Source organism: Hyperolius riggenbachi, chromosome 8, assembly GCF_040937935.1.
Source record: "Hyperolius riggenbachi isolate aHypRig1 chromosome 8, aHypRig1.pri, whole genome shotgun sequence".
NCBI lineage: Eukaryota > Metazoa > Chordata > Amphibia > Anura > Hyperoliidae > Hyperolius > Hyperolius riggenbachi.
Window position 1 is genome coordinate 40,686,308 of NC_090653.1, and position 27,287 is coordinate 40,713,594.

The window sequence follows — 27,287 nt, forward strand, 5'->3', positions numbered from 1 at the left end:
ATATTTGCACAAAGCGAGTAACTGGCAGGAAGCTGTGATATTGGTAATGGTCAATGAGATGCAAACTATTCCAAGTTGATTTTTTTTTGTGTCAATATTTTGCAAATGTATGTAGCTTATAATTGGGAATTGCCTAAAATTTCCATCAACTCGGAATTATTTGGCTCTCATGGAACATTCCTATCTGACACTACTAGTCTTGGCAGAGTTTGATCTAGTCTTAAGGTGGCCACTAACGGTTCAATTTCTAGCAAAAAATTCTGATCGGAAGAAAAATCGTTCACTACACCATCAACGAATCTTTGCTTCCTATTGTCACGCTGATGCGTGAAGTGTAATGTACAATTACACACAAATAATACGTAAGAGTGGTCCAGACCAGTCAGAAATATCGAGGTACAAAGTAGCAAGGCAATGTCGTGGTCAGTTAACAGGCAGAGCCGTTCACATAAGTCAGATGTCAGTCATATTGCAAGAAGTAGACAGTAACGTAGTCAAAAACAGGCCGAGTCGTACACGTATATCAGATGGTTAAGGTACAGAAGGATCAGACTACAGCGGGGTCAAAAGGCAGGCAAGGTATGTACAAAGATAAATATACAATAGATGTTAACTTCAATAATATCAGGAGGATATTACAAATGAATTATAATATATAATACAATTCTGACTGACTAGAGTACATATATATTGTGCGCCTACACAATATATAAATGTATCTCAATAGCTAGCTAGCTAGGCCAGGAACCAGAGTACTGATTAGTATCAAGGCCAGCGAGCAAATGAAAGTTTGGCCTTAAATACAGATTGCAATTCCCCTGAAACCACTCCCACAGTGATGTCACATTAGTGACATCACTGCTGATGTCGCTAGATCCTCCTCCTAAGCCTATAAGGCTTATCGGTGGCCGCACGCGCGCGTTTGGTCGCACTGTGCGCGGCAGAACTCACCGCCGGAGGGAAGCTGGGGAAGCCGCCAGAAGATGTCGGCAGCGAAGTCCCGCCGCTTGCCTGGACCGTGCCGGAGACACCGCGGGACCTGCCGCTGGAAGGTAAGAATGTTACACCTATCTATCACAACCAATCAAGAAAATCCTAATTCTGGTTCGACAAAAATCCATTCGGACGATTTTTTTTATAATCGTTCATAATCGATTGTGCCCATCAACTGACATTATTTTCAACCAATCCGATCAGAATTTCTGATCGCTCAAACGGTTTTTCGCTAGAAATTGGACTGTTAGTGGCCATCTAGAGTGGCAAAGCTGTGTGAGCGTTTCAATTCAAATATACAGTGGCCAAAAAGTTTGACACCCTCTAATAATAAGTTGGTCCACCTTTAGCTGATCACAGCCGATATTCTTCTTGGCATGGACACAGCAAGATGCTGATACCGTTGCTGAGGAATGTTGGCCTATTCTGACATAATGGCAGCTCTAAGTTGGGTCAGATTGGATGGTGGCGTTTCCAAACTTTGAAGTGATTTTTCGACTTTGTCCAATGAAAGCTCAATATGATTGAGGTCAGAGGACTGAGCTGGCCATGGAAGCAGGTTAAACTCTGATTGATAAGAGAGTGCGTGTTATCCCAAGGCATTCAACAGACTTTCTAGGGAGACAGGAAAAAAAAAACAGAGACACCAGGAGCCCTTTATGGTGTAGCGTAGTCTTAAAGAGCAAAAGAATACTCACAAGTGTGGGTTGCACGGCTAGCAACCACAGCATGAAGGCAGGTGAGGAAATCACGTCCTCACTCGGGTTCCTTGGTCATCAGATATGTGGGTCACTCTCCAGAAAAAAGCAATAGTTCAGAAATTGAACACTAGACTAACCCCCCAAAGCAGCTGGGGGGCTGTGACACAACTGGGAGGGAGAAGGCACCCCCAAAAATAGGTGGTGGTGGATGAATGGTATATCTATATTCTGTGACTAAAAATAGCAAAAAATATAAATAATAAAAATGCCACACCTCAAAGGAAGGGGCAAAGCCACTTTCAAACAAAAGGTTTATTATTCATCAGACACTATCAATGATAACGCATTTCGTGGAACACAGTCCGCATCCTCAGATCAAATACAAAACAGTGTCTTTATACTATAGACTGTAAGTTCGGAGCGCCTATTATTTATATTTTTTGCTATTTTTAGTCACATAATATAGATATACTGTTCATCCACCACCACCTATTTTTTGGGGGCGCCTTCAGGGAGAAGGCGCCCCAAAAAAAGGCGCCCCAGTTGTAAACTTTGATTGATGTTCTTCAACCCAATTTGAGACCGACCAAGCACAGTGGCAAGGGCCCCTAACCTTTCCTATTTTTCTCTGATACCAATGGCACTCTTGATGGTCTCCTGCTGCTAAAGCTCATCCTTTGTAAATGATTTCTTTTTGTGCATTGGGATATGCTTTATGATGCACCTGCTTTGAATTCAGCTGTAATTTGTCATGTTTTTACCCTTCTGTTGCTGCGGACTATAGGGTTGATTCATAAAGGGGCACTTTAGTTAACATAGTTTCTATGTTAATTATAGGGATGGGACGACGAATCCGGCGAATCCACGAATCCCTCGAATATTAGGAAATATTCGAGATTCGTGGACTCGAATCCCGACGCCATTTTCCGTTCGCCGAATCCGCCGAATCCCGACGCTGCATCGCCGCGCATCCGCCGCTTCCCCCGCTCGCAATTGTCCTCCTCCCGCTCCCCGCAGCCGCCTCCGCTCGCCCGCCGCATAAATAAGATGAAGCAGCCTCTCACCTCCAGCGGCAGACCTCCTGCACACTTCCTTATTCCCCCTAGTGACCGGCTCTTACTACGCGTCATCAGTAAGAGCCGGTCAGGTGGCCACTAGGGGGAACTAGGAAGTGAAGGGAGAAGGCTGCTGCTCCGGGCTCCACGCTGATGCTGGAGGTGAGAGGCTGCTTCTCCTTATGTATGCAGGGGGACGAGTGGAGGAGGCTGCGGGGGGAGGGAGGAGGATTACCCAGCTACCTATACTGCAGCCCCTCATAGCCTGCTATCTATACTGAAGCCCCCCATAGCCTGCTACCTATACTAAAGCCCCCCATAGCCTGCTAACTATGCTGAAGCTCCCCATACTGAAGCCCCCCATAGCCTGCTACCTATACTGAAGCCCCCCATAGCCTGCTACCTATACTGAAGCCCCCCATAGCCTGCTACCTATACTGAAGCCCCCCATAGCCTGCTATCTATACTGAAGCCCCCCATACTGAAGCCCCCCATAGCCTGCTACCTATACTGAAGCCCCCCATAGCCTGCTACCTATACTAAAGCCCCCATAGCCTGCTATCTATACTAAAGCCCCCATAGCCTGCTATCTATACTAAAGCCCCCATAGCCTGCTATCTATACTGAAGCCCCCCATAGCCTGCTACCTATACTGAAGCCCCCCCATAGCCTGCTACCTATACTGAAGCCCCCATAGCCTGTTACCTATACTAAAGCCCCTATAGCCTGCTAACTATACTGAAGCCCCCCATACTGAAGCCCCCCATAGCATGCTACCTATAATAAAGCCCCCATAGCCTGCTAACTATGCTGAAGCCCCCCATACTGAAGCCCCCCATAGCCTGCTACCTATACTGAAGCCCCCCATAGCCTGCTACCTATACTGAAGCCCCCCATAGCCTGCTACCTATACTGAAGCCCCCCATAGCCTGCTACCTATACTGAAGCCCCCCATAGCCTGTTACCTATACTGAAGCCCCCCCATAGCCTGCTACCTATACTGAAGCCCCCCCATAGCCTGCTACCTATACTGAAGCCCCCCGTAGCCTGTTACCTATACTGAAGCACCCCCATAGCCTGCTAACTATACTGAAGCCCCCCATAGCCTGCTACCTATACTGAAGCCCCCCATAGCCTGTTACCTATACTGAAGCACCCCCATAGCCTGCTACCTATACTGAAGCCCCCCATAGCCTGTTACCTATACTGAAGCACCCCCATAGCCTGCTACCTATACTGAAGCCCCCCATAGTCTGTTACCTATACTGAAGCCCCCCCATAGCCTGCTACCTATACTGAAGCCCCCCCATAGCCTGCTACCTATACTGAAGCCCCCCGTAGCCTGTTACCTATACTGAAGCACCCCCATAGCCTGCTAACTATACTGAAGCCCCCCATAGCCTGCTACCTATACTGAAGCCCCCCATAGCCTGCTACCTATACTGAAGCCCCCCATAGCCTGTTACCTATACTGAAGCACCCCCATAGCCTGCTACCTATACTGAAGCCCCCCATAGCCTGTTACCTATACTGAAGCACCCCCATAGCCTGCTACCTATACTGAAGCCCCCCATAGCCTGTTACCTATACTGAAGCACCCCCATAGCCTGCTACCTATACTGAAGGCCCCTATACCCTGCTACCTATACTGAAGGCCCCTATACCCTGCTACCTATACTGAAGGCCCCTATACTCTGCTACCTATACTGAAGGCTAGGCCCCTATACCCTGCTGCCTATACTGAAGGCCCCTATACCCTGCTACCTATACTGAAGGCCCCTATACCCTGCTACCTATACTGAAGCCCCCTATACTCTGCTACCTATACTGAAGGCCCCTATACCCTGCTGCCTATACTGAAGGCCCCTATACCCTGCTACCTATACTGAAGGCCCCTATACCCTGCTACCTATACTGAAGCCCCCTATACCCTGCTGCCTATACTGAAGACCCCTATACCCTGCTGTCTATACTGAAGACCCCTATACCCTGCTGCCTATACTGAAGGCCACTATACCTGGCTGCCTATAATGAAGGCCACTATACCCTGCTGCCTATACTGAAGGCCACTATACCTTGCAACCTATACTGAAGGCCCCTATACCTTGCTAGCTATACTGAAGACACCTTTACCTAGCTACCTATAGTGCGGGCAACTATTGCATGGATCGCACAATTCTTATGTGCAGGATTCGTTAGATTCGGGATTCGAAAGGTTCGAGATATTCGAGAACCTTTTTAGATTCGGATCCGGATTCGGATTCGAAGAAATTGTGGATTCGTCCCATCCCTAGTTAATTACATAGTAACTGTTAATTAACATAGTAGCGGCCGCACTAGTGAAGTATCATGGTCTCAATGCTTCACAGCAGCAGTTGGTATTTAAAGTAGCGTGTGTTGCTATGGAAGCAACACGCATAACTAAGTAAGGCACGCTACACTGCAAGGAGTGAGCGTAGCATGCATAGCAGCTGCTAATTGTTTTTTAACGAGCGCTGCTGAACCTTTATGTGTGCTACTCGACTTTCACCTCTCTTGTTCATCAACCTTTTTTGATCAGAATAGTCCGTATTAATTGAAATCTATTTTTCTCAACTGCCACTCTCTAAACATTCATGATACTGTTAGGCAATAAAATCCTAAAAGAGTCTTCATAATTCCCCCCTCCCCCACTAATCCCCTATTTCAATTTTCACCTACCATCACTGATATAAGGTGTTCAGGCATACTATGATGGTGCATTCCTTTAGTAATATTATCTATATATGCTCAATAGCACATATTTTCAATTTACAGCCTTCCCTCTCACACCTACAGCTTTTCCAGTGCTCCATCCAGCTAGGACCATTGAAGGTGGAATTTTGATTTATTTATGTCCGGGACTGGACTACAATGTGACCAAACATCCTGGCAGATGTGAAACAGCCGTCGTTTGGTCTGTCTAGTGCCCTCCCACCCACATCTACCCCACATCAATCGACATGAACAAGAGTAACCATGTATGCATGTAACAAGTCTGTGCTATGAACATGTGACCTATGCAAGTGGGACAATAAAGCCACACTTGGCCGGCGCTTCCGGGCAATTGCCCCAGAGATCCAGAGTTTGTGGGGACTCCTCAAAATGCCCCTCCTCCCCTCCAGCTATGGTGACCCATGAGAGCGGGGATGCTGTGTGCTTACTCTGTATAGGAAAAGGAGGGGGTGAATAATGGGAACCCCTAAGATGCTTTTTAGAGAACATATGAATGACACCTAATGATATTGTGTGGTGGGGGAGGGGGGTCGGGCCTGGCAGCCAGCTCAGGTGCCCTGGGGGTTATTTGGTTGGAAGGTTCCCCCCCCCCCAAGTTACTTTTGCCCCACAGCCCTGTAGCTAGAACCGGCCTTGGCAGTGGATGGTCCATTTCTCCTGTTAGCGTACCTATAAAACTCTGCCCCATTTCTTTTACATCATACTCATTGTAATACTATTTCATTGCAGGACTCCCCATTCTGCAGAGGCTAACAGGATGCAACCTCTATGATAATAGTACAGCTTCTGCAATCTTCAGTTTTCACTATGATGGGAAACCCCTCCTGACGTTTCACGTTGAGGAGGCATTTTGGACCGCAGAGGTGAAGAAAGCGCAGTCCATTGCTGACTCATTGAACAAGAACAAGACAGAATTGCAGGAGAACAGGGATCTTCTGCTGAACACGTGCACTTCACATGCAAAGGAGCTGCTGTCGATGGGAAATTGCACGTTTACCAAGAGAGGTACTGGCACATATATATGTGTATAGATACATGCAATACAAAGGTACACACATGGCCATGGCCTAGGGCACCAGGAAAGCAAGGGGTGGGCTGTGAGAAGCAGGGTGGCGGTAGCAGTTAGCCTATCCAACATTTATCTGGCTACACAGAGTTTGGACATAACGGTGGGCGGCTAACAACAACAGCCAGATCTGGCACTTGGGGGATGAAGGGGCACTGACAGTGATCTCTGAGCTGCCTGTCACTCACCGAATGTGCCAACCAAGGAGCTTACAATCTAATCCCTGCCATTGTGTCACTAACTGTCCTCATAGGAGCTTATAATGTAATTCCTGCCAATATGTTACTAACTGTCCTCAGAGGAGCGTATAATGTAATCCCTGCCATCACGTCACTAACTGTCCTCAGAGGAGCTTAGAATGTAATCCCTGCCATCACGTCACTAACTGTCCTCAGAGGAGCTTAGAATGTAATCCCTGCCATCACGTCACTGTCCTCATAGGAACTTATAATGTAATTTCTGCCATTATGTTACTAACTGTTCTCAGAGGAGCGTATAATGTAATCCCTGCCATCACGTCACTAAGTGTCCTCAGATGAGCCTAATATCTAATCCCTACCTTGTTGGTGGGAAGTTTTGGATGCTGTCGGTCCGGGGGAAGCTGGGGATAGTAGGCTTTGGGTGGTAAAAAGTACAAATCTGGCCCTGGGTACACACATAAATGGCAACTTTGTGGAAATTATTCCAGGTTCCAGGCTCGCCATGGATGAACTCTACTCTAGAACCTGAAAGTAAAAAAAAACAAAAAACAAATAGAAGAACAAGAAGTGAAAACGTAATGTAAACTTTTCCCTCAAAATAGAAACACCAATAGAGGATCTAAGTCTTTAAGTCTTCTGCAATCTATCCAAAGTTTAAAAAAAAAATTGTACATCTAAAATGGTTGACATTGATCCTCTCAACCAATCACCAGCTACAAGAAGCATCTTTTGCGATCAGAACGAGAGCTTCCTCATCCTGGGCTTACACTTGTTGGCTGAAACATTGTTTATAAATAGGTTCTGATTAAAGGGAACCAGAGACGAAGCACCCTCATGTATTTTACCATATAAATCAGTGGGAACATTAGAGAAAACACTTACCCTGCTGTCTGTTTCATTTTTAACTGTTCAGCTTGCTTCTAATCAGCCCTGATAAAATCCCCGACTGAGCATTCAGTCTGGCTTTGCTATAATGACTCAGCTATAATGATTCCTGAACAGAGCCGCAAGGGGGCAGGCTTGGGCTTGAAAAGACACCAGAGAACACAGACTGAGCTATAATAACTCCTGAGCAAAGCCAGACTGATTGCTCAGTCGGGGATTTTATCATGGCTGATAAGAAGCAAGCTGAACAGTTAAAAATGAAACAGAGAGGAGGGTAGGTGTTTTCTCTAATGTCCCCATTGATATCTATGGTAAAATACATGATGGTGCTTCGTCTCTGTTTCACTTTAAGGAACTAACTCTACAGAGTTCATGGATTCGTGCATGTTCAGTACGTAAATGCCTGTCCTTGGGACTGCTGCAAAACGCAAGTAGTTCCAAAGAGCTGATCAATTAAGTGGGGGGCGTGAGGGGGACAAGAACCAATTCAGGAGTCACCATACCGTGCTCCTCTTATAACTTTGAAAGCGTATGAGCATCTTAGTTAGCACGTTCAGTCACAACACTAACCTATCATTAAGTGGTAATAGTCATTTCTCTAATGTACAGTATATATGGAGGAAGTTGGCTTATTGCGAGTTTGACAACATTGTCATTATTTTTATGTTTGTCACCAGTATACTCAATAAAATTGATATTTTAGCGTAATATGTGCAAAAAGGAGGGGAACAGAAGCCACAAAAATGGGAGAAGTGTGCCTCGACTATTGGTCTTTACCTCCTAAGACCATAATCTTGAAAGGAAGGATATAGTTGGCACTGCTACAATATAAAAAAAAAAAGCTCTTTATTCATAGCTCAAATACATAAAAGCAAATAGAGTATAGCAGCTGCAGCTATTTACTTACATTTAGCAAAATATGAGCATATCTTTATTTATTGTATTTATAAAGCACCAAAATATCATGCAGCGCTGGACAATAAATACATACAGTGATACAAAGGATGACAGATGTAACAAGGTTATACAACATAGGACAGAGCTATACAAGGCAAACAGGGTACAAAATACATGATCATGCGATTTTGGGCTTGTTAAAGAGACTCTGTAACAAAATTTTCAGCCTTATGTCTTCTATCCTATAAGTTCCTTTGCATGTTCTAATGTGCTCTGGCTTACTGCAGCCTTTCCTAATTGCGCAGTAGCTGTGTTATCTCTGTTATATGATCTAATATTCTCTCTTCTGTCGGCTCTGTCGGCAGAGGCTGGAATGTGTGGAATGTGCTGCACTGCTTATCATTGGCAGAAGCTATACACACCCTCTCCAGGCCCCCTGCAGGCTCTGTATGACTCACACACTCTGCTTATGTGAGCCTATCACAAGCTGGTTAGTTTGTTTGTAAACACTGCCTAAAACTGGCAATTACAAGCCAGGTTTGCAGCAGAGAGTGGCAGAAACAGCACAGAGGGGCCCAGGAGAACATAATGAATAGAATGGTATGTTTTTTGCTGTAAAAATTTTGGAGTACAGATTCTCTTTAAGTAGGTCCAGTAATACAAGTACAAGACTGTCAGAGGAAAGCAGCACATGATCATGTAGAATACACTAAGGAAGCGAGGACCCTGCCAAAAGCTTGCAATCTAAGGGGAGGGGAGGTGGACACACTAGGTAGAGCTGTAGAATAAGTAATCAGTAGAAATTTACTGTGTGGGAGGGAGTTATTAGGCAATCTTAATGAGGTAGATTTTGAGGGCTTGCTTGAATGTGTTGAAGGAGGGGGCAAGTCTGATGGGTTAGGGTGGAAGGGAGTTCCAGAGGGTGGGGGTGGCTCTTGAGAAATCACTGGACGCTGGAGGGGATTGGGAGGACAGCGAGAGACTTGGAAGAAGCTCCAGGTAAGTTAAACACCATCCCCCCCCCCCCCCCCCCCCCCGCCTCGGGTATCCTTTAAGGACAGACTAGTTTTAAGAATCACTACATGCCAATTCTTACTTTCCATTTTATTTCCTACAGAAAGACCAGTTGTGACAGTGACACAGACGCCAATCACAAATTCCACGTATAGGCTGCACTGCCGGGCATATGGACACTACCCCAAGGACATCAACATGACTTGGTACAGGAACGGGCAGCAGATATCGGAGGACATTATGGATAGAGTGACCCTGCCTTACCCCGATATCACCTACCTCACCTGGCTGTCATTAAACATCACTCCAAGCCCTGATGATGTCTATACCTGCAGTGTTACCCACAGCAGCATGATGGCGCCCTTCACAGAAGACTGGAGTAAGTCTTGTGTTTCTATAGAGACACGTGGGCTAAAAAAAATAAGGCCTTGATTTACCAAGTTTCACCTGGCCTGAGCTGTATGTACAAAAATAGCTGGCACCACAAAAATCACGGCTGAGTGGCTTGCAAAAGAGCTATCGAAACAGTGGGCAGTCACCGCCATAGCCTATTCTTTACTGACAATTATGTAATTTTAATGGCATTTCAATAAAGAGCTATGTTTATGATTTTTGTGGTGCCATCCCTTTTTGTACATACTGTATGCTTGACGGATCTCACTGGTACTGAGACCCTTGACTTTGGCACACAAGAGCTCCTCTTTTTGATTGAGTGCTCCTCCATCTTCTATTCAACCTGCCCTGAGCTGGAAATTACTTGAGAAAATAAGCTAATCTGCAAAACTTGGCTGGACTGCAATCCTAACCTGACCATAACTAGGGTTGCTGAAAAGTAAGTGAGTTAACAAACATGATTGTAGCTGAGCAGCAGGTGTAAGCTTTGAGTCCAAGGGTGAATACTGATTTCTAAGGCTGTGAGAGTTGCCAAGGAGATGCCCCATGATTTTTAGCAATGCCCTCTTAGTTAACATAATGTTAAAGAGGAACTTCAGCCTAAACAAACATATTGTATTAAGTTACACTAGCCAACCCGCGCCGTAGCATACGCCGCATCTATCTATCTAATAGAGTACGTGCCTCAACCTTGAAGCAAGAAGAAGTAGGCTTTCCATGAGAAAATGTATGCGTGCTCAAACACCAAGTTTAACCCTAGCAAGTCTGGCTTTGCAAATCCGGCCTAATTGGCTATTCATGAGGCAATGCTCATGCAAATATGCATTTGCTTTCGCATGCCAAACTATGCAGGGTCCAAAAACCAATACCGCAAAGCGATCGCCCTGCGGGTATTAGTTCATGCTACATTAGCACTATCCAGAAGCGCCACGGGGAGGATTCCAAATGCCCCCATACAACCGGGGGACTGCAGGGTCCCAGGCTCTCTTACTGCCTGGGAACCACAGTGGCACCCCGGAGGGGGAGGCTGGGTGGCGCAGCTGCACCCCCCCCCCCCCCCCCAAGTGTGGTCAGCGCCGGGGAGAGCCATCCGCACCCACCTCCCAATATTAAAAACAGGATCTTACCTTAACGTCCATTGTGTTCTGCAACATGCACATTAACTTGGGGGCACCACATGAGAAAGGAGTGAAGGATAGGTCACCCCGAGCTTTAGAGCTCAGGGCTGGCTCACATACAACACTCCGGGGTGGGAGGAGGACAGGCGCAGACAACTCACTCCAGGGCTCACACCACCAGAGCAAGCCATCCACCACCTGCCTCCAAAGGATACAACTGCAAAAAATGCTTTCCATGAGAAAAATTTTGCGTGCTCAAACACCAAGTTTAACCCTAGCAAGTCTGGCTTTCCAAATCTGGCCTAATTGGCTATTCATGAGGCAATGCTCATGCAAATATGCATTTGCTTTCGCATGCCAAACTATGCAGGGTCAAAAAACCAATACTGCAAAGTGCTCTCTCGCTGCCTGGGAACCACAGCGGCACCCCGGAGTGGGAGGCTGTGTGGCGCAGCCGCCCGCCCCCCCCCCCCCCCTCAAGCGTGGCCAGCGCTGGGGAGAGCCGTCCGCACCCACCTCCTAATATTAAAAACAGCCACTTACCTTAACGTCCATTGGGTTCTGCTACATGCGCATTAATTTTCTCATGGAAAGCATTTTGTGCAGTTTGTATCCTTTGGAGGCAGGTGGTGGATGGCTTGCTCCGGTGGTGTGAACCCTGGAGTGAGTGCGCCTGTCCTCCCCCCCACCTCTGGAGTGCTGTCTGTGAGCCAGCCCTGAGCTCTAAAGCTCGGGGTGACCCATGCTTCTCTCCTTTCTCATGTGGTGCCCCCAAATTAATGCGCATGTAGCAGAACGCAATGGACGTTAAGGTAAGTGCCTGTTTTTAATATTGGGAGGTGGGTGCAGACGGCTCTCCCCGGCGCTGGCCACACTTGGGGCGGGTCGTCCACGCCACCCAGCCTCCCCCTCCGGGGTGCCGCTGTGGTTTCCAGGCAGTGAGAGAGCCTGGGACCCTGCGGTCCCCCCAGTTGTATAAAAATGGGGCATTGGGAATCCTCCCCGTGGCGCTCCTGGAGGCCTGGAGCACACCAAAAACTGCTAGCAGATCTGCAAAATGCTAGCAGATTTTGAAACGCTTTTTGGTACTTATTTGTTAGCCGGGCGCATCCGGCAGGTGGCGCTGTTGTTGATATATCCAATGATAGTTACTTCACGTAACAAAACAGTGAATGTAAACGCCGCAGGTGGCGCTAATTGCATTCCTAGCTAAGATAACAATATGTATATTAAAAAAGTGATTTAATTAAATGAGAAACACTGTATAGAACGCTGGCAGCCCTGGAGGGGGGGACTCGTGTCCCCCCAGAGTCGTTCGTCGTAATAAAACAGGCAGGATTCCCTGCCGCGACGAACGACTCTGAGGGGGCACACATGTCCCCCCCAGGGCTCTATACGAGAGAGGGCAAGGGGGGAGGAGAGCGAGACACAAAGCCGGCGGCTTGATCTGTTACATTGCCGCCGGCTTATTTCTCATTTAATTAAATCACTTTTTTAATATACATATTGTTATCTTAACCAGGAATGCAATTAGCGCCACCCGCGGTGTTTACATTCACTGTTTTGCTACGTGAAGTAATTATCAACAACAGCGCCACCTGCCGGATGCGCCCGGCTAACGGATAAGTACCCGCTTTTTCTTATTTTTCTGTAGCATTTCACCTAGCATTTTGCGGTTTTGTAAAGCGTTTTTGGTGTAGTAGATTTCATATATTGTTACAGTAAAGCTGTTACTGAACAGCTTCTGTGACAAAAACGCCTGCAAAACCGCTCTGAACTGCCGTTTTTCAGAGCGGTTTGCGTTTTTCCTATACTTTACATTGGAGGCAGAAACACCTCCGCAATCCAAAAAATGCCTCACCTCGGGAGTATGCGTTTCAGCAAAACGCCTGCCGCTCTGGTGTGCACCAGCCCATTGAAATACATTACCCAAGCGTATCCGCAGCCGCAAGTGGATCGCAAAACGCTGCCAAATCGCTCTGGTGTGCACTAAGCCGGATAGTGCTAATGTAGCATGTAGCAGGATGAATGCTTTGTGGTATTGGTTTGTGCATGCATTTGCATGAGCATTGCCTCATGAATAGCCAATTAGGCCAGATTTGCAATGTCAGACTTGCTAGGTTAAGGCCTCTTTTTCATGGACTGTGAATAGGCAGTGAAATGGCTCTCAAACTCTCACAACTGCTCGCTGCTGCCTGGTAACTGCTCGCTGCTGCCTGGTAACTGCTCGCTGCTGCCTGGTAACTGCTCGCTGCTGCCTGGTAACTGCTTGCTGCTGCCTGGTAACTGCTTGCTGCTGCCTGGTAACTGCTTGCTGCTGCCTGGTAACTGCTTGCTGCTGCCTGGTAACTGCTCGCTGCTGCCTGGTAACTGCTTGCTGCTGCCTGGTAACTGCTTGTTGCTGCCTGGTAACTGCTTGCTGAGCACACAGCTCAACAGTCCGTGGAAAAGAGGCCTTAAACTTGGTGTTTGATCACGCATAAATTTTCTCATGCAAAGTACTTCTTCTTCTTGTTTGAAGGTTGAGGCACTAATGCTACGTACACACATGCGACAACGATCGTTCGTTGAGGACGACGAACGAACTTTTAATTGACGAAAGAACGACCGAAGTAAAGTTAGTTCTATAAAGTGTGTAACGATCACATCGTTAGAACGAACGTTACACCACGTAAAAGCACTTAATGCGCCTGCGCATAAAATTGTAAAGTTCCTTGGAGAAAAAGTGAAGTACGCATGTCCAGCCTGGTACGAACGATCGTTTCCAACGATGTACCACTTTTGCTAACGATCGTCGGTGGTAAAAATCCGCCAAGACAGAACTTTGTTTTGTAGCGATTTGCCTCGTTCGTCGTTTGCCTTAATAGTCGTTGGTTCGTTTTTTGTAACGATCGTCGTTGGTAAAGATCGGGGAACGATCGTTACAAACGACTATAGTCGCATGTGTGTACGCACCTTTAGTCTATTATATATATAGATTAGTTACGTTAATTAAAATAAATAAAATAATTTAATAATAGGTAATATAATCTCTTACCCACCCTGTTTTAGAAGAACAGGCAAATGTTTGATTTCATGAGGGCAGCCATCTTTTTGGTTGAAAGGAGGTGACAAGGAGCATGAGACACAGTTCCAACTGTCCTGTGTCCTGATCACCCCTCCCAGTTGCTAGGCAACGTGAATAACAACATAGGAAATCCCATCATGCTTTGCACAGCATCAAGGAAAAAAAGCCTTGGCAGTTTTCTTTGATGGGTGGAGCTTAACTAAAAATGCAGCTAAAAATGTTGCTTTGGTAAGAAAAAGAAAGTTCTGATGCTGTGAAACTGTTAAAGAAACACCAAGCCTTTTCAGTTCTGCTGAGTAGATTTTTAGTCCGAAGGTTCACTTTAACTAAGTTTATTATCACCTGGCCATTGCACGGGTGTTAGCAGTTAATCAGCACTACGGCACTACTACCTCCAGAGGCGTATCTAGATGGGTGCAAGCATGGCATGTGCCATGGGCGCCACAGCACCATGGGCGCTATTCCTACACCTGTACTGCACCGTGCCGCCCCTATGCTGTGCCACCGTGCCTGCCTCCATGCCTCCCTGTCATTCAGACCTCAGATCAGATTAATGCGAATATCTGGTGAACATGGCTACTTAATTATGTAGGACGCACTTTGCTTAGTATTAGAAAAGAGACAGAGAGTAAATAAGAAGAGCCATTTCCCCCAAAAAACCTCAACAAAACCCAGAGCCAAAAAAAATACAGGACACCATAACACATGTATGGAGCGAGAAAAGATGCTGTTTTTAGAAGGGAAGGGTACTGACTGGGGGGGGGGGGGGGGGGGGGGGGCGCAATTTCAGTGTTTGCCATAGGCACTATATTACCCAGATACGCCCCTGACTACCTCGCTTCTGTTGCTCTCACTGCTAAATCCAGAAAGTTCTCTGGCACTCATCAGAAGTTCTGCTATCTACCAGGGTACCCTGGCTCCGTCATTCCCCGTGGCTCCCTGTTGCTTGCTTCCGACCATCCAAGACCACCCACAGGCCTGTATTTATCTCACAGTAACCTCTAGGCACAGATGTCCTAGCACCTTAGACTTCGCCCTCTATGAACCTACAAACCTCTGCCGAACCGCACCGCAAGTGTGCTGGCTGGCCCAGCTGTTATGTCTCCCTTAGTTCCTAGTTTCTTTGCCCGTCATAGGTAGCTACAGGTGTCCCTTAGTATTAGATAGCCAGAAGTACTCTCCATATTAAGTAGCTAGAAGAACCTCAGTATTAAGTTGCTTGACGTGCCCCTGACTGAAGGGAGATCTCGTCAGTGGAATGCCGAGCGCTGGGTGAGTAACCTCTCATTTACACTCTGCTCAGGACTCTGCATAGGGAAGGCAGGAGGGAGGCACTAGGGGAGGGGAGTGAGCCACCTTTCCAACATCAGGCGCCAGTAGGCACCTGCCTACAGTGTCTTATGGTAAATCGGTCCCTGACCACCCAGCTGATATTCACTGCTTTTTTTTGTGAGCAATGGGAGCACCAACAAAAGCAACTTCAAAGCTCCTACCAGGGCTCCCTATTGGTCCACCAGGTGGACCAATGTGAATCCTATTTAACATCCTTGACAGTGCCAGGGGAGCCTGGCATGTAGTGCTGGACGTTGGGAGCAGGGGAAGTAGCGGCAAAGAGTGTCGATGGGGAGCAGTGGGGAGTCCCAAGATTCCACCATTCCCAGAATTCTATTCGCACCGGCATGGGGTTAGTTACCCCCACCTCCTCCTGGGTACCAGAAGTGGGAATGAGCCTCTTGTCCTTGACATTGACCGGGTATTTGTGGGAGAGGGCATGTTTTGCAAACATACGCAAATGCGGCCATCGTAACCTTTTTTTTGTTGCATAAATTTAGAAAAAAAATGTTTGTGCAAAGCAGAAACAAGTGGGAGCAAGTATGTAAAAATAATAATAAAAAAGCCTTTGTAGTTTTTGAGAATATTGATTAAAAAAAAATTCAAAGAAAAAATGTTTTTTTAAACTCGGGAAAATGACATTTGCTGTGGTACACTTTAATATACAGTATCACAAGGTCTGTGGCTTTAAAAAGAAAGTTAGTCACATACTACTAACTACGCCAGTTATGATTGTAATCAGTTAATTACGATTACGCAATTAGATTAATTACGTAATTACAAATTGTTGATTTTAATGATTTTGTATAATCATTTGTAATTTCACATGAATTTTGTCGTCATTTTCGCATAATTTCGTGACGTCTTTAGCGGTGAATAGCAAAAGCTATTACGAACAATAGTGGGTACAAGTCAAAAAATGTTTTTTTCAAAAACACCTTTTAGTTTTTGAGAACATCATTTAAAAATGCAAAAAAATGTTTTTTACAATTACAATTTAAAAAACATTTTTCTTAACATTTTTAAAAACATTTTTTTAAAAAAAACTACAAGGTCTTTTTGAAAAATGATTTTTTTGGGGGGCTTGACCCCACTTTTCTCCTTAAAGAGAATCTGAAGTGAAAATAAACTTATGATATAATGATTTGTATGTGTAGTACTGCTAAGAAATAAAACATTAGCAGCAGAGATAGGAGTCTAATATTGTTTCCAGTACAGGAAGAGTTAAGTAAGGCCCAGTGCATACCGAGCGATTTTTAATGCGATCCGCCGGCCGCATCCGCCTATCAAACCGCTCGGTTAATGCAGGGCCGGCCCTAGACTTTTTGCCGCCTGAGGCAAATTTTGAAAAAATTATTGCTGCCGCCGCCAAGCTGGAGGGGTAGCGGACAGGACGGGGGTATTGGGCCTAGCGGCGGGGAGGGGGGTCGGACCCCCCCTCCCTCGCCTGGGTATCCCGTCCTCTGCTCCCCTCCAGCCTTAAATAGATCAGAAGTGCTACTCGTAAGAGGCAGTGGGCGGGGAGGACTCACCTCTTCCTCGCTCGATCCAGCGTGCGCTCCACTGACGTCACTTCCTGCAACGCCGTCCACTTACAATACAGTGGGCGGCGTTGCAGGAAGTGACGTCAGTGGAGCGCACGCTGGATTGAAGAAGAGGTGAGTCCTCCCTGCCCGTGCCTCTTACGAGTAGCGATTCTGATCTATTTTAAGGCTGGAGGGGAGCGGAGGACGGGGGACCCAGGCGAGGGAGGGTGGGTCCGACCCCCCTCCCCGCCGCTAGGCCCAATACCCCCGTCCTGCCCGCTACCCCTCCAGCTGGGTGGCCGGCTCCCCGCACCCACCGACGGGCGGATGCCGCCCCTAGAAATCCGCCACCTGAGGCAAAAGTTTCACCCCGCCTCACGAGCGGGCCGGCCCTGGGTTAATGTATCTCAATGGGATGGTGCACACCGGCGGTTTGAGGATTGTAGCAAACCGCAAACGTACCTCCTGCTGCACGTTTGCGGTTTGCAGAAGCGTTTCTGCCTTGATGTAAAGGATAGGAAGAACGCAAACCGCTCTGAAAAACGCTACTTCAGAGTGGTTTGCCAGGCGTTTTTGTTACAGAAGCTGTTCAGGAACAGTTTTTACTGTAACAATTTGTGTAATCTGTTACACAAAAACGCAGCCAAAACCGCTTGGCATGTTTAGAAATCCGCTCTAAACATGCCTAGAATCGGGGGCGTGGCCTGGATGCAGAGCTGAGAGGACGCGTGGTGTGAGAGCTCCGCTGCCCTTGTAATTAATTATCCTATAACTTGCTGGTTACAATCCCAGATACGCACTCTACTCCAGCTAACTACTTCCATACATACCCTGGAGCAGCGCTGGCTGACTGGACTCTCCCTCCGGGCGGTAGCTGTGCAGTGCCGGACTCCGTTGATCCTGACTGGGACCAGGGCCTAGGCCCGTCTAGAATTCCTTCGGCGCGCTTCCACCCATACGCCGCACCGATGTCTCAACGCCTCAAAAACAATAAAGATAAGGATAAAGGGGAGAAACATCGTGGACAGGATGGTCCCCCGGAGACTCCTAATACCTCCAAAGGCAAAAATAAACAGGACCCAGCACTGTCTTCCTCGAATGATATGGAAGAAACAGAGACCCCTCCGCCATATGTCGAGGCCCTGATGGAAGCCATCAAAAGCTGCCAAACTACACTCACGGCGAAACTTGACCACATGGAGGCGGGAATGGGCCTACTGAGACAGGATATGTCTAAGGTCAGAGACCGTATTGCAGAACTAGAGCGGCGCACTTCAGATGCTGAGGATCGGTTGAGGGATCATGCTACCACTATCCCCAACGTGAATACCCGGCTTAAAGCGCTGGAAGACAGGTCCGAAGACGCGGAAAACCGAAACCGCAGGAACAACATCAGGATCCTGGGTCTACCGGAGGGAATCGAGGGGAAAGATGTACCCACCTATGTTGAATCCCTCCTGAAACGACTGCTCCCTGCAGACACCTTCTCTCCCTTTTTTACGATCGAAAGGGCTCATCGGATTCCGAGCAAAATGGGCCCTCCTGGGAAGCCTCCACGCGCTCTCATATTTAAAGTCTTACACTACAAAGACAGGGATGCAATCTTATCGGCAGCCAGACAGGAGGGGAATTTACAGCTGGAGAACACCCGCATAATGCTCTTTCCGGATTTCACCGCTGCTACTCAAAAGATGAGGAAATCCTTTATTAAAGCTAAAGAAAAGCTTAGGGAGAGAGGCATTCAATACGCCATGTTGTTCCCAGCTAAACTGCGAATACAACATGAAGGGGACACCCTCTTCTTTGATGCTGCAGGGGACGTTTGTACTTGGCTGGAATCTCTTCCAGCAGCGCCACAATGAACCTGGATTTCTGATCTTTATTTTTACACAACAGGAACTGTAAGTACACTGTCCATTTTTCTCTATTTTTGTTAATATAACCCACGGGCGCAGAGACACCCGGACGCGCCGGCTCCGCACCCACCCCCCCCCCGAGGGGACATCCATTTTTGTCTGGAGAACTCATTATATGACCAGTTTTGTCGATCCCCCAATGTTATATACTGTTATTTTTCTGCATATCCTCCTGAATTCTACGTCGGAGGTTGTTGGGAAATGTCTCTCTACCTAAAATGGCGCCCACACGAGGCGATAGGCCGCACCCCTCCTTCACCACCGAACTACTACAGGCTGTCTCATGCTATTGGTGGTCATGGGGAGATCTCTTCTGCTGTATTGGCCAATAATGTTAATCTATATCTTATGCCACTATTTTTACTGTACCGCTATATGTATAGGAGGCATGGCATACGTAGCCTCAAAGTTCTGATCCTTCAAATATCCTTTATATATGTGAGGCTTAAGGCACTGTTTATCATATAATTATGATCCATACTCCTTGCAATGTGGATATGAGGGCGCGTTCTCCCTCTGAGGCAGATTGTGACTCCGATCACTCATAATTCTGGGCACACGTTGTTATAATCTGCATCAGATTGTGCGAATCTCTATTTTATATATCAGGTACTGTCACGCCCTCTCGAAGTTATATTTGATGGTGGATTGATGTTGGATGGCCGTTGCCGGGGGTGGGGGACGGAGCCGGGGGACTCCGGCTCATGTTCGGTCTGTGTGCGGGCCCTGTCATCGTGCTGGCGCTCGCTTTCGCCGGTTGGTGCCTTGGTTCGTGCGCGGCCCCTACCACTGGGTCGGCTCCCTCGGCTCGGTCCCCCCCGCCGGGTCAGTGTTCCCCCTCAGGCCGGGAGACTAGCCTGTACGAATACGGCGATGTAAAGACGGCTTTTCATGTATAATATGCCATACTGTAATGATATGAGGCGGGTTGGGGGCGACGGAACGGATCTACAGACGAGTGTAATTAGCAGCCCCCCGACGATGCCACCGATCCAGAGAGGCAGCTTTTATTTACAATGATATCGTCAATTAACCTCCGTTAATTATATCCTCAACGCAGCCTTAAATCTATCATTTTGATGATGTTTCTTCATCCTTTGACCAGCAGACGGCAGAGACGCGTTGAATCCTCTCCTTCCTCATTTATTACCTACGCGTCACTGTAGTGGTAAGTCTGCTGTCTTTGTACTCTCACGGAGGAAATATCCACTGTACACTGCATAACAATCTATACCTATATTAACCACCTTAGCGGTATGGACGAGCTCAGCTCGTCCATTACCGCCAGAGGGTGCCGCTCAGGCCCTGCTGGGCCGATTTACATGAAATAAAGAGCAGCACACGCAGCCGGCACTTTGCCAGCCGCGTGTGCTGCCCGATCGCCGCCGCTCTGCGGCGATCCGCCGCGAGCAGCGGCGAAAGAGGGTCCCCCCAGCCGCCTGAGCCCTGCGCAGCCGGAACAAATAGTTCCGGCCAGCGCTAAGGGCTGGATCGGAGGCGGCAGACGTCAGGACGTCGGCTGACGTCCATGACGTCACTCCGCTCGTCGCTATGGCGACGATCTAAGCAAAACAAGGAAGGCCGCTCATTGCGGCCTTCCTTGTTTATTCTGGGCGCCGGAGGCGATCAGAAGAACGCCTCCGGAGCGCCATCTAGTGGGCTTTCATGCAGCCAACTTTCAGTTGGCTGCATGAAATATTTTTTTTTTTATTTAAAAAAAACCCTCATGCAGCTGCCCTGGCGATCTTAATAGAACGCCAGGGTGGTTAACCTAGGAAAAGCAGACCTCTATTGAGCTACTATATTACCATACTCCCTCTGGCTGCCTCTCTGGGAGTCCTGGCCGACTCTGGGGGCTAGATCTCATGTTATGCCATATAACCAATATGGTGCGTCCGGGCCTCTTTGCGTACACTTATACCAGCAACGTTCAAGAAATCTTTCCCCCAATACTTATTGGGAGTCCTTGGGTAGCGGAGCTCACACAGAAGATAGAAGTTGGTAGCCCCCCCCCCGAGTTGAACTTCTCCGCAACCACACACAGAATAAGTATAAAGTTTATTCACCTGTAAGGTTAGTACTGTTTTAGCCAAGAAGGAGAGGGGAAGTTTGTTAGGGGTTAAGGGATTAAGGCAGATTCAGATTGGGTGAAGATGCAGGGTGGGGGGTTGTTTGGTTCCGCTGGTACTATACTATCTTTTATTTTTCAATTATTATGCATCACTTTTATGGGTCTAATACTACTGAGACACTATATGCTAACTATCACTACTTTCATAAATGACACCTAAACGGGAAAAGATCACCTGTATAATATGGAATGTTAGAGGTTTAAATTCTTCCTTTAAAAGGTCACTGGTATTTAACTACATTAAAAAATACTCGCCACATTTAGTCATTCTCCTGGAAACTCACCTCCACGGCAGCAAAACCCTCACGCTAAAAAAACCATGGGTGGGACATTACTACAACTCTACACATTCTTCCTACTCCAGAGGAGTAACAGTTCTAATTAAGAAAAATGTTCCTTTCCAACTCCTGGACCTTAAAATCGATAATCTAGGTAGATATGTTCTAATCCACGGGAAATTTCATGAAACCAAAATTGTGATTACTGGCCTATATAATCCTCCCCCGGGTACAATACACCTACTCAATGACCTGGCACAACTCTCCCTCAGCTACTCCACTCCCCACTGTCTCTTTTTGGGTGACTATAATATGGTGCCCTCTACTGTCACAGACCGATTACATTCCAAAGCACCCAACTCCTCCACCCTAACGGACTGGGCGCAAGCATACTCACTGACCGATATATGGAGGTGGAAATATCCAGATGATCCCGGTTTCACTTGCCACTCGGCCACATATCGAACGCTATCCAGGATAGATCTGGCCTTTGCCACGCCCTCTGCACAACAGCTGGTCCATGACCTTGCTTTGCTGCCCAGGGGTATTTCGGATCACACACCGCTCCTCCTCACTTTAGACCTCGGTAGCTCCATATCCACTACAATTTGGAGACTATCCCCTCACTGGCTATTAGAACCCAGGGTTAAATATCTAGTCCAGGATAGGATGAAAGAATACCACTCTCTAGACCATAACCCGGTCCCCCCCCTGGTCACCTGGGACGCATATAAGGCAGTTATCCGTGGAGCTTACATATCCAGCATAGCGGAGGAGAGGAGACAGTCCAATATTATACTCACCAACCTGGAGGAAAAAACTAAACAGGCTGAACAGGAATATACCACAAATCCAAATACCCAGACATATCAGCTATGGCAATCACAATTGCTATCTCTCACTAGCAAGCAGATTGATAATACAAGACGAGAACTCCAGTTAACTAAAATAAGACTTTTTGAGCAGGGCGACCGTACGGGGAAATTACTAGCCCGACTAACTAAACAGGACTGTGCCAGCACGCAAATAGCGTCACTACAAGTAGATGACGGAACCATTCTTACACATCCAGGAGACATTAATAATACTTTTTACTCTTACTATAGGAAGCTATATACCTCAACCGTGTCGAGGGCCCCGGCTGAAATTGATGCTTACCTACACCCCATCCCGCTCCCTTCTCTGGATGCAGATGAGACTGACTCATTAGAGGCAGACATATCACTTACTGAAGTGACCCAGGCTATACTCTCCCTTAAAAAGGGGAAGGCCCCCGGCTTGGATGGGCTACCATCAGAACTGTACTCCACATATAAGGGTCAATTCGCTGCACAATTACTAACTGTTTACAAGGAAATCCTGAGTGTGGGAACCATATCTCCCTCTATGACGGAGGCCTTAATTACCGTTATACACAAATCAGGACGTGATCCCACACTTTGCTCCTCCTACCGCCCTATCTCGTTATTAAATGTTGACAGCAAAATTTTAGCAAAAATACTCGCCCTCCGCCTCAATAAAGTCATCCCCTCCATCATACACAGGGATCAGTCTGGCTTCATCCCGGGGAAGGGATGCGATATAAATCTTCGCAGATTATTTACCCATTTATCCGTACACCACACCAACCCCGGCAGTAGGGTAATTGCCTCCCTCGACGCTGAGAAGGCCTTCGACACGGTTGAGTGGCCTTACTTATGGGCTGTTCTCAAAAAATTCAACATAGGCCCTAAATTTATTACATACATTAAGGCCCTGTACCACTCCCCTAAAGCCAGAGTCCGCACTGGCAACCAAGTCTCCCCTTTCTTCTCCCTGGAGCGCGGTACTCGCCAAGGATGCCCCCTGTCCCCTGCATTGTTTGCCCTGGCCATAGAGCCGTTGGCAGCACTACTCCGACTACAACCAGACATTCTAGGTCTACGGGTGGGCTCCCTTGAAGACAAAGTCTCACTCTATGCGGACGATCTGTTACTGTATCTAGCAGATCCGCACGCATCCCTGACATCAGCCCTAACAACAATAGAATCCTTTGGCTCATATTCCGGACTAGTAATCAACTGGCATAAATCCCTCCTTCTACCATTAGACTCCTTTCCTACACAATCTACTGTTAACACAAAACTGCAAGTAGTATCCCAAATAAAATACCTAGGAATTACACTCACAACTAATATAAGAGATTTCTATGCTCTTAATATCACGCCTCTACTCACACAGGTCAAAGATAAGCTGAGAGCATGGGCTACTCTCCCAATATCGCTTATTGGCCGTGTCAATCTCATTAAAATGTGCATTCTACCTAAATTTATATATGTCTTTAGACACACTCCCATTAAATTACCAGCCAAACTGTTCATAACACTCGATTCCATGTTCTCCTCATTTATATGGAATGCTTCCTCTCCCCGCATTGCCTTGTCTAGCCTGCAGCTCCCGGTTGACCAGGGGGGGCTTGCGCTCCCTAAGATGAAGTTTTATTACTGGGCGGCCGTACTCCCTACTAGTGTTGGGCGAACAGTGTTCGCCACTGTTCGGGTTCTGCAGAACATCACCCTGTTCGGGTGATGTTCGAGTTCGGCCGAACACCTGACGGTGCTCGGCCAAACCGTTCGGCCATATGGCCGAACTAAGAGCGCATGGCCGAACGTTCCCCGAACGTTCGGCTAGCGCTGTGATTGGCCGAACGGGTCACGTGGTTCGGACCCGAACGCGCTCTGATTGGCCGAACTGTCACGTGGTTCGGGTAAATAAATACCCGAACCACGTCATATCTCCACCATTTGTCTGTGGGTTTAGCTTTGGGTAGGCAGGCAGGGTAGTTCGCGCTCCAGCCACGCTAGCCAGGGTCCCCCCCAGTCATTGTGTGTCGCTGCTGGGAACAGTAGTACACCGCTCGTTCAGCCACACTATATAGCATTCTGTGTACTGTTCTGTGTCTGCTGGGAACAGTAGTACACCGCTCGTTCAGCCACACTATATAGCATTCTGTGTACTGTTCTGTGTCTGCTGGGAACAGTAGTACACCGCTCGTTCAGCCACACTATATAGCATTCTGTGTACTGTTCTGTGTCTGCTGGGAATAGTGGTACACCGCTCGTTCAGCCACACTATATAGCATTCTGTGTACTGTTCTGTGTCTGCTGGGAATAGTGGTACACCGCTCGTTCAGCCACACTATATAGCATTCTGTGTACTGTTCTGTGTCTGCTGGGAACAGTAGTACACCGCTCGTTCAGCCACACTATATAGCATTCTGTGTACTGTTCTGTGTCTGCTGGGAATAGTGGTACACCGCTCGTTCAGCCACACTATATAGCATTCTGTGTACTGTTCTGTGTCTGCTGGGAACAGTAGTACACCGCTCGTTCAGCCACACTATATAGCATTCTGTGTACTGTTCTGTGTCTGCTGGGAACAGTGGTACACCGCTCGTTCAGCCACACTATATAGCATTCTGTGTACTGTTCTGTGTCTGCTGGGAACAGTAGTACACCGCTCGTTCAGCCACACTATATAGCATTCTGTGTACTGTTCTGTGTCTGCTGGGAATAGTGGTACACCGCTCGTTCAGCCACACTATATAGCATTCTGTGTACTGTTCTGTGTCTGCTGGGAACAGTAGTACACCGCTCGTTCAGCCACACTATATAGCATTCTGTGTACTGTTCTGTGTCTGCTGGGAATAGTGGTACACCGCTCGTTCAGCCACACTATATAGCATTCTGTGTACTGTTCTGTGTCTGCTGGGAATAGTGGTACACCGCTCACCCGTCACTGTATAGCATTGTGCTCTGTGTCGCTGCTGGGAATAGTGGTACTGTATAGCATTTCTGTACTGCCACTGTACTGCTGCCAGTCAGCGTGTACTGTAAGGATAAGTGAAATGAGGAAGAAATCCGGTGAAAGAGGGAGGGGCAAGGGAAGAGGTGTTTCCCCTGACGGTTCACGTACAGGCCACAGGGGAGCACCCAAGAAAACCCACTCAATACCGCCCATGTTGTCCAGGACAACAACCCTCACAAATCCAAAAGAACAGGACCAGATAATTACTTGGATGACCTCTCAAGCGTCCAGCAGTGGGTTAAGCAGCACCAGCACATCACGCACGAGGTCCGAGTCCTCAGCCAGTTACAAGGAGCCAGTGGGCACAAAGCTGACACAACCGGCAGCGACACCACGCACACAACTGCCAGATAACCAGTCCGATGAATTACCTCAGGACACAATGGGGTATTCGCAGGAGCTATTCCCAGCCCAACAAACTTCCACCTTTCAAAGGTCAATGGAGGAACAGCCAGAAATGTTGTGCCTGGATTCACAACCGTTAACTGTGGGAAATGCACCGCGCACTGAAATACAAGGCGAGTCCGAAGAGGACTCGGAAACCCAAATCCCAGAGCAATTTGGGCAGGAGGGGTTGCAATTGCAGGAGGTCGGCCGACAAGATCTGGAAGACGACGTTGGAGTGTGCTGCGCAGAGGTTGTTGTGGGGAGCTCTACTCCACGGCGGTGGCCCACAATGACATATGACGAGTTTGAGGAGATGGAAGAGGAGGGTATGGACAATGTGGACAGAGACCCAGATTTTGTTTGTGAACGAGAACATCGCCGTCGTAGCAGCAGCACAGATGAGTCTGTTGAAGAACACACTGCTGCACGAGTTCGCCTTGTGCCACAAGGTAGGCGGCGCGCAATTTCAGGCACCACAAGCGTGGAAGTTCAAGTGAGAGGCAAAAGAGGCGCAAACAGAAATCGCCAGCAAGGCAGGTGCTCCAAAGTCTGGCCTTTCTTTGAAGACTGCACTGAGGATGTTACCATGGCGATTTGCAAGGTGTGCAAGACCCGCCTGAGCAGGGGGAAAAATATTAACAACCTCTCCACCACCAGCATGAGCCGTCACATGCTATCCAAACATCCCACTCTTTGGGCAAACGCGTCAGGACAGGGTACCAGAAACAACACTGCCTCCCTTGGGTTCACCAGACCCGCCTCAGCAGCAGCAGTAGCCCAGCCATTGCGTGGTTCACAACATTCACAAACATCAGACGACGCTGACACTGTCACTTTCCGGAGTAGTGCTCTTGAGGTCTCCCAGTGTTCATCAAACACAACAACCAACAGCCCTTCCGTGTGCAGCGCTACGGTTCAGTTGTCTGTGTCGGAGATGTTTGAGCGCAAGAGGAAATTGCCAGCAAATGACCCCCGGGCCGTGGCAGTAACAGCCAGCATAGCCAAGCTTCTGGCCTGCGAAATGCTGCCATATCGATTGGTGGAGACAAACAGCTTCAAGGGCATGATGTCAGTGGCCATCCCACGTTACGTGGTTCCCAGCCGCTACCACTTTGCACGCTCTGCAGTGCCTGAGTTGCATGAGCACGTGGTCAGCAAAATAACCCGAAGCTTGAAGAATGCCGTTGCCTGCAAGGTTCACCTCACCACTGACACCTGGACGAGTGCGTTCGGCCAGGGTCGATACATCTCCCTTACCGCGCACTGGGTGAACCTTGTGGAGCCTGGCAGCGATTCCTCACCTGCTACGGCACGGGTGTTGCCCACGCCACAAACAGCTGCACCGCCGTCCCTCCCACTGGATAACAGCAGCACCTACCTCTCTGACTCCTTCTCCTCCAACGCATCTCAAAGCTGTACCTCATCCGGAAACGCTAACCCAGCAGCAGTAGGATCGTGGAAGCAGTGCAGCACAGCTGTTGGCATGCGTCAGCAAGCGTTGCTGAAGCTAATCTGCCTTGGGGATAAGCAGCACACAGGGGAGGAAATTTGGAGGGGAATAAAGGAACAGACGGATTTGTGGCTGGCACCGCTGGACCTGAAACCGGGCATGGTTGTGTGTGATAATGGGAGTAATCTCATTCGCGCTTTAAGGTTGGCTAAGCTGACACACATCCCTTGCCTGGCGCACGTGATGAACCTAGTAGTTCAGCGGTTCCTGAGGACATA

At 47.9% G+C, this 27,287-nt stretch overlaps 1 protein-coding gene across 1 annotated transcript in view; it reads left to right on the forward strand.

The window, feature by feature from the left end:
• LOC137527287 (major histocompatibility complex class I-related gene protein-like) overlaps window positions 1-27,287 on the forward strand; it is a 46,228-nt gene that overhangs the window by 10,696 nt on the left and 8,245 nt on the right. The window contains exons 3-4 of the mRNA XM_068247796.1: window positions 6,233-6,508; window positions 9,669-9,944. Coding sequence (XP_068103897.1) covers window positions 6,233-6,508; window positions 9,669-9,944 — 552 coding nt within the window. The remainder of the gene's footprint in view (window positions 1-6,232; window positions 6,509-9,668; window positions 9,945-27,287) is intronic.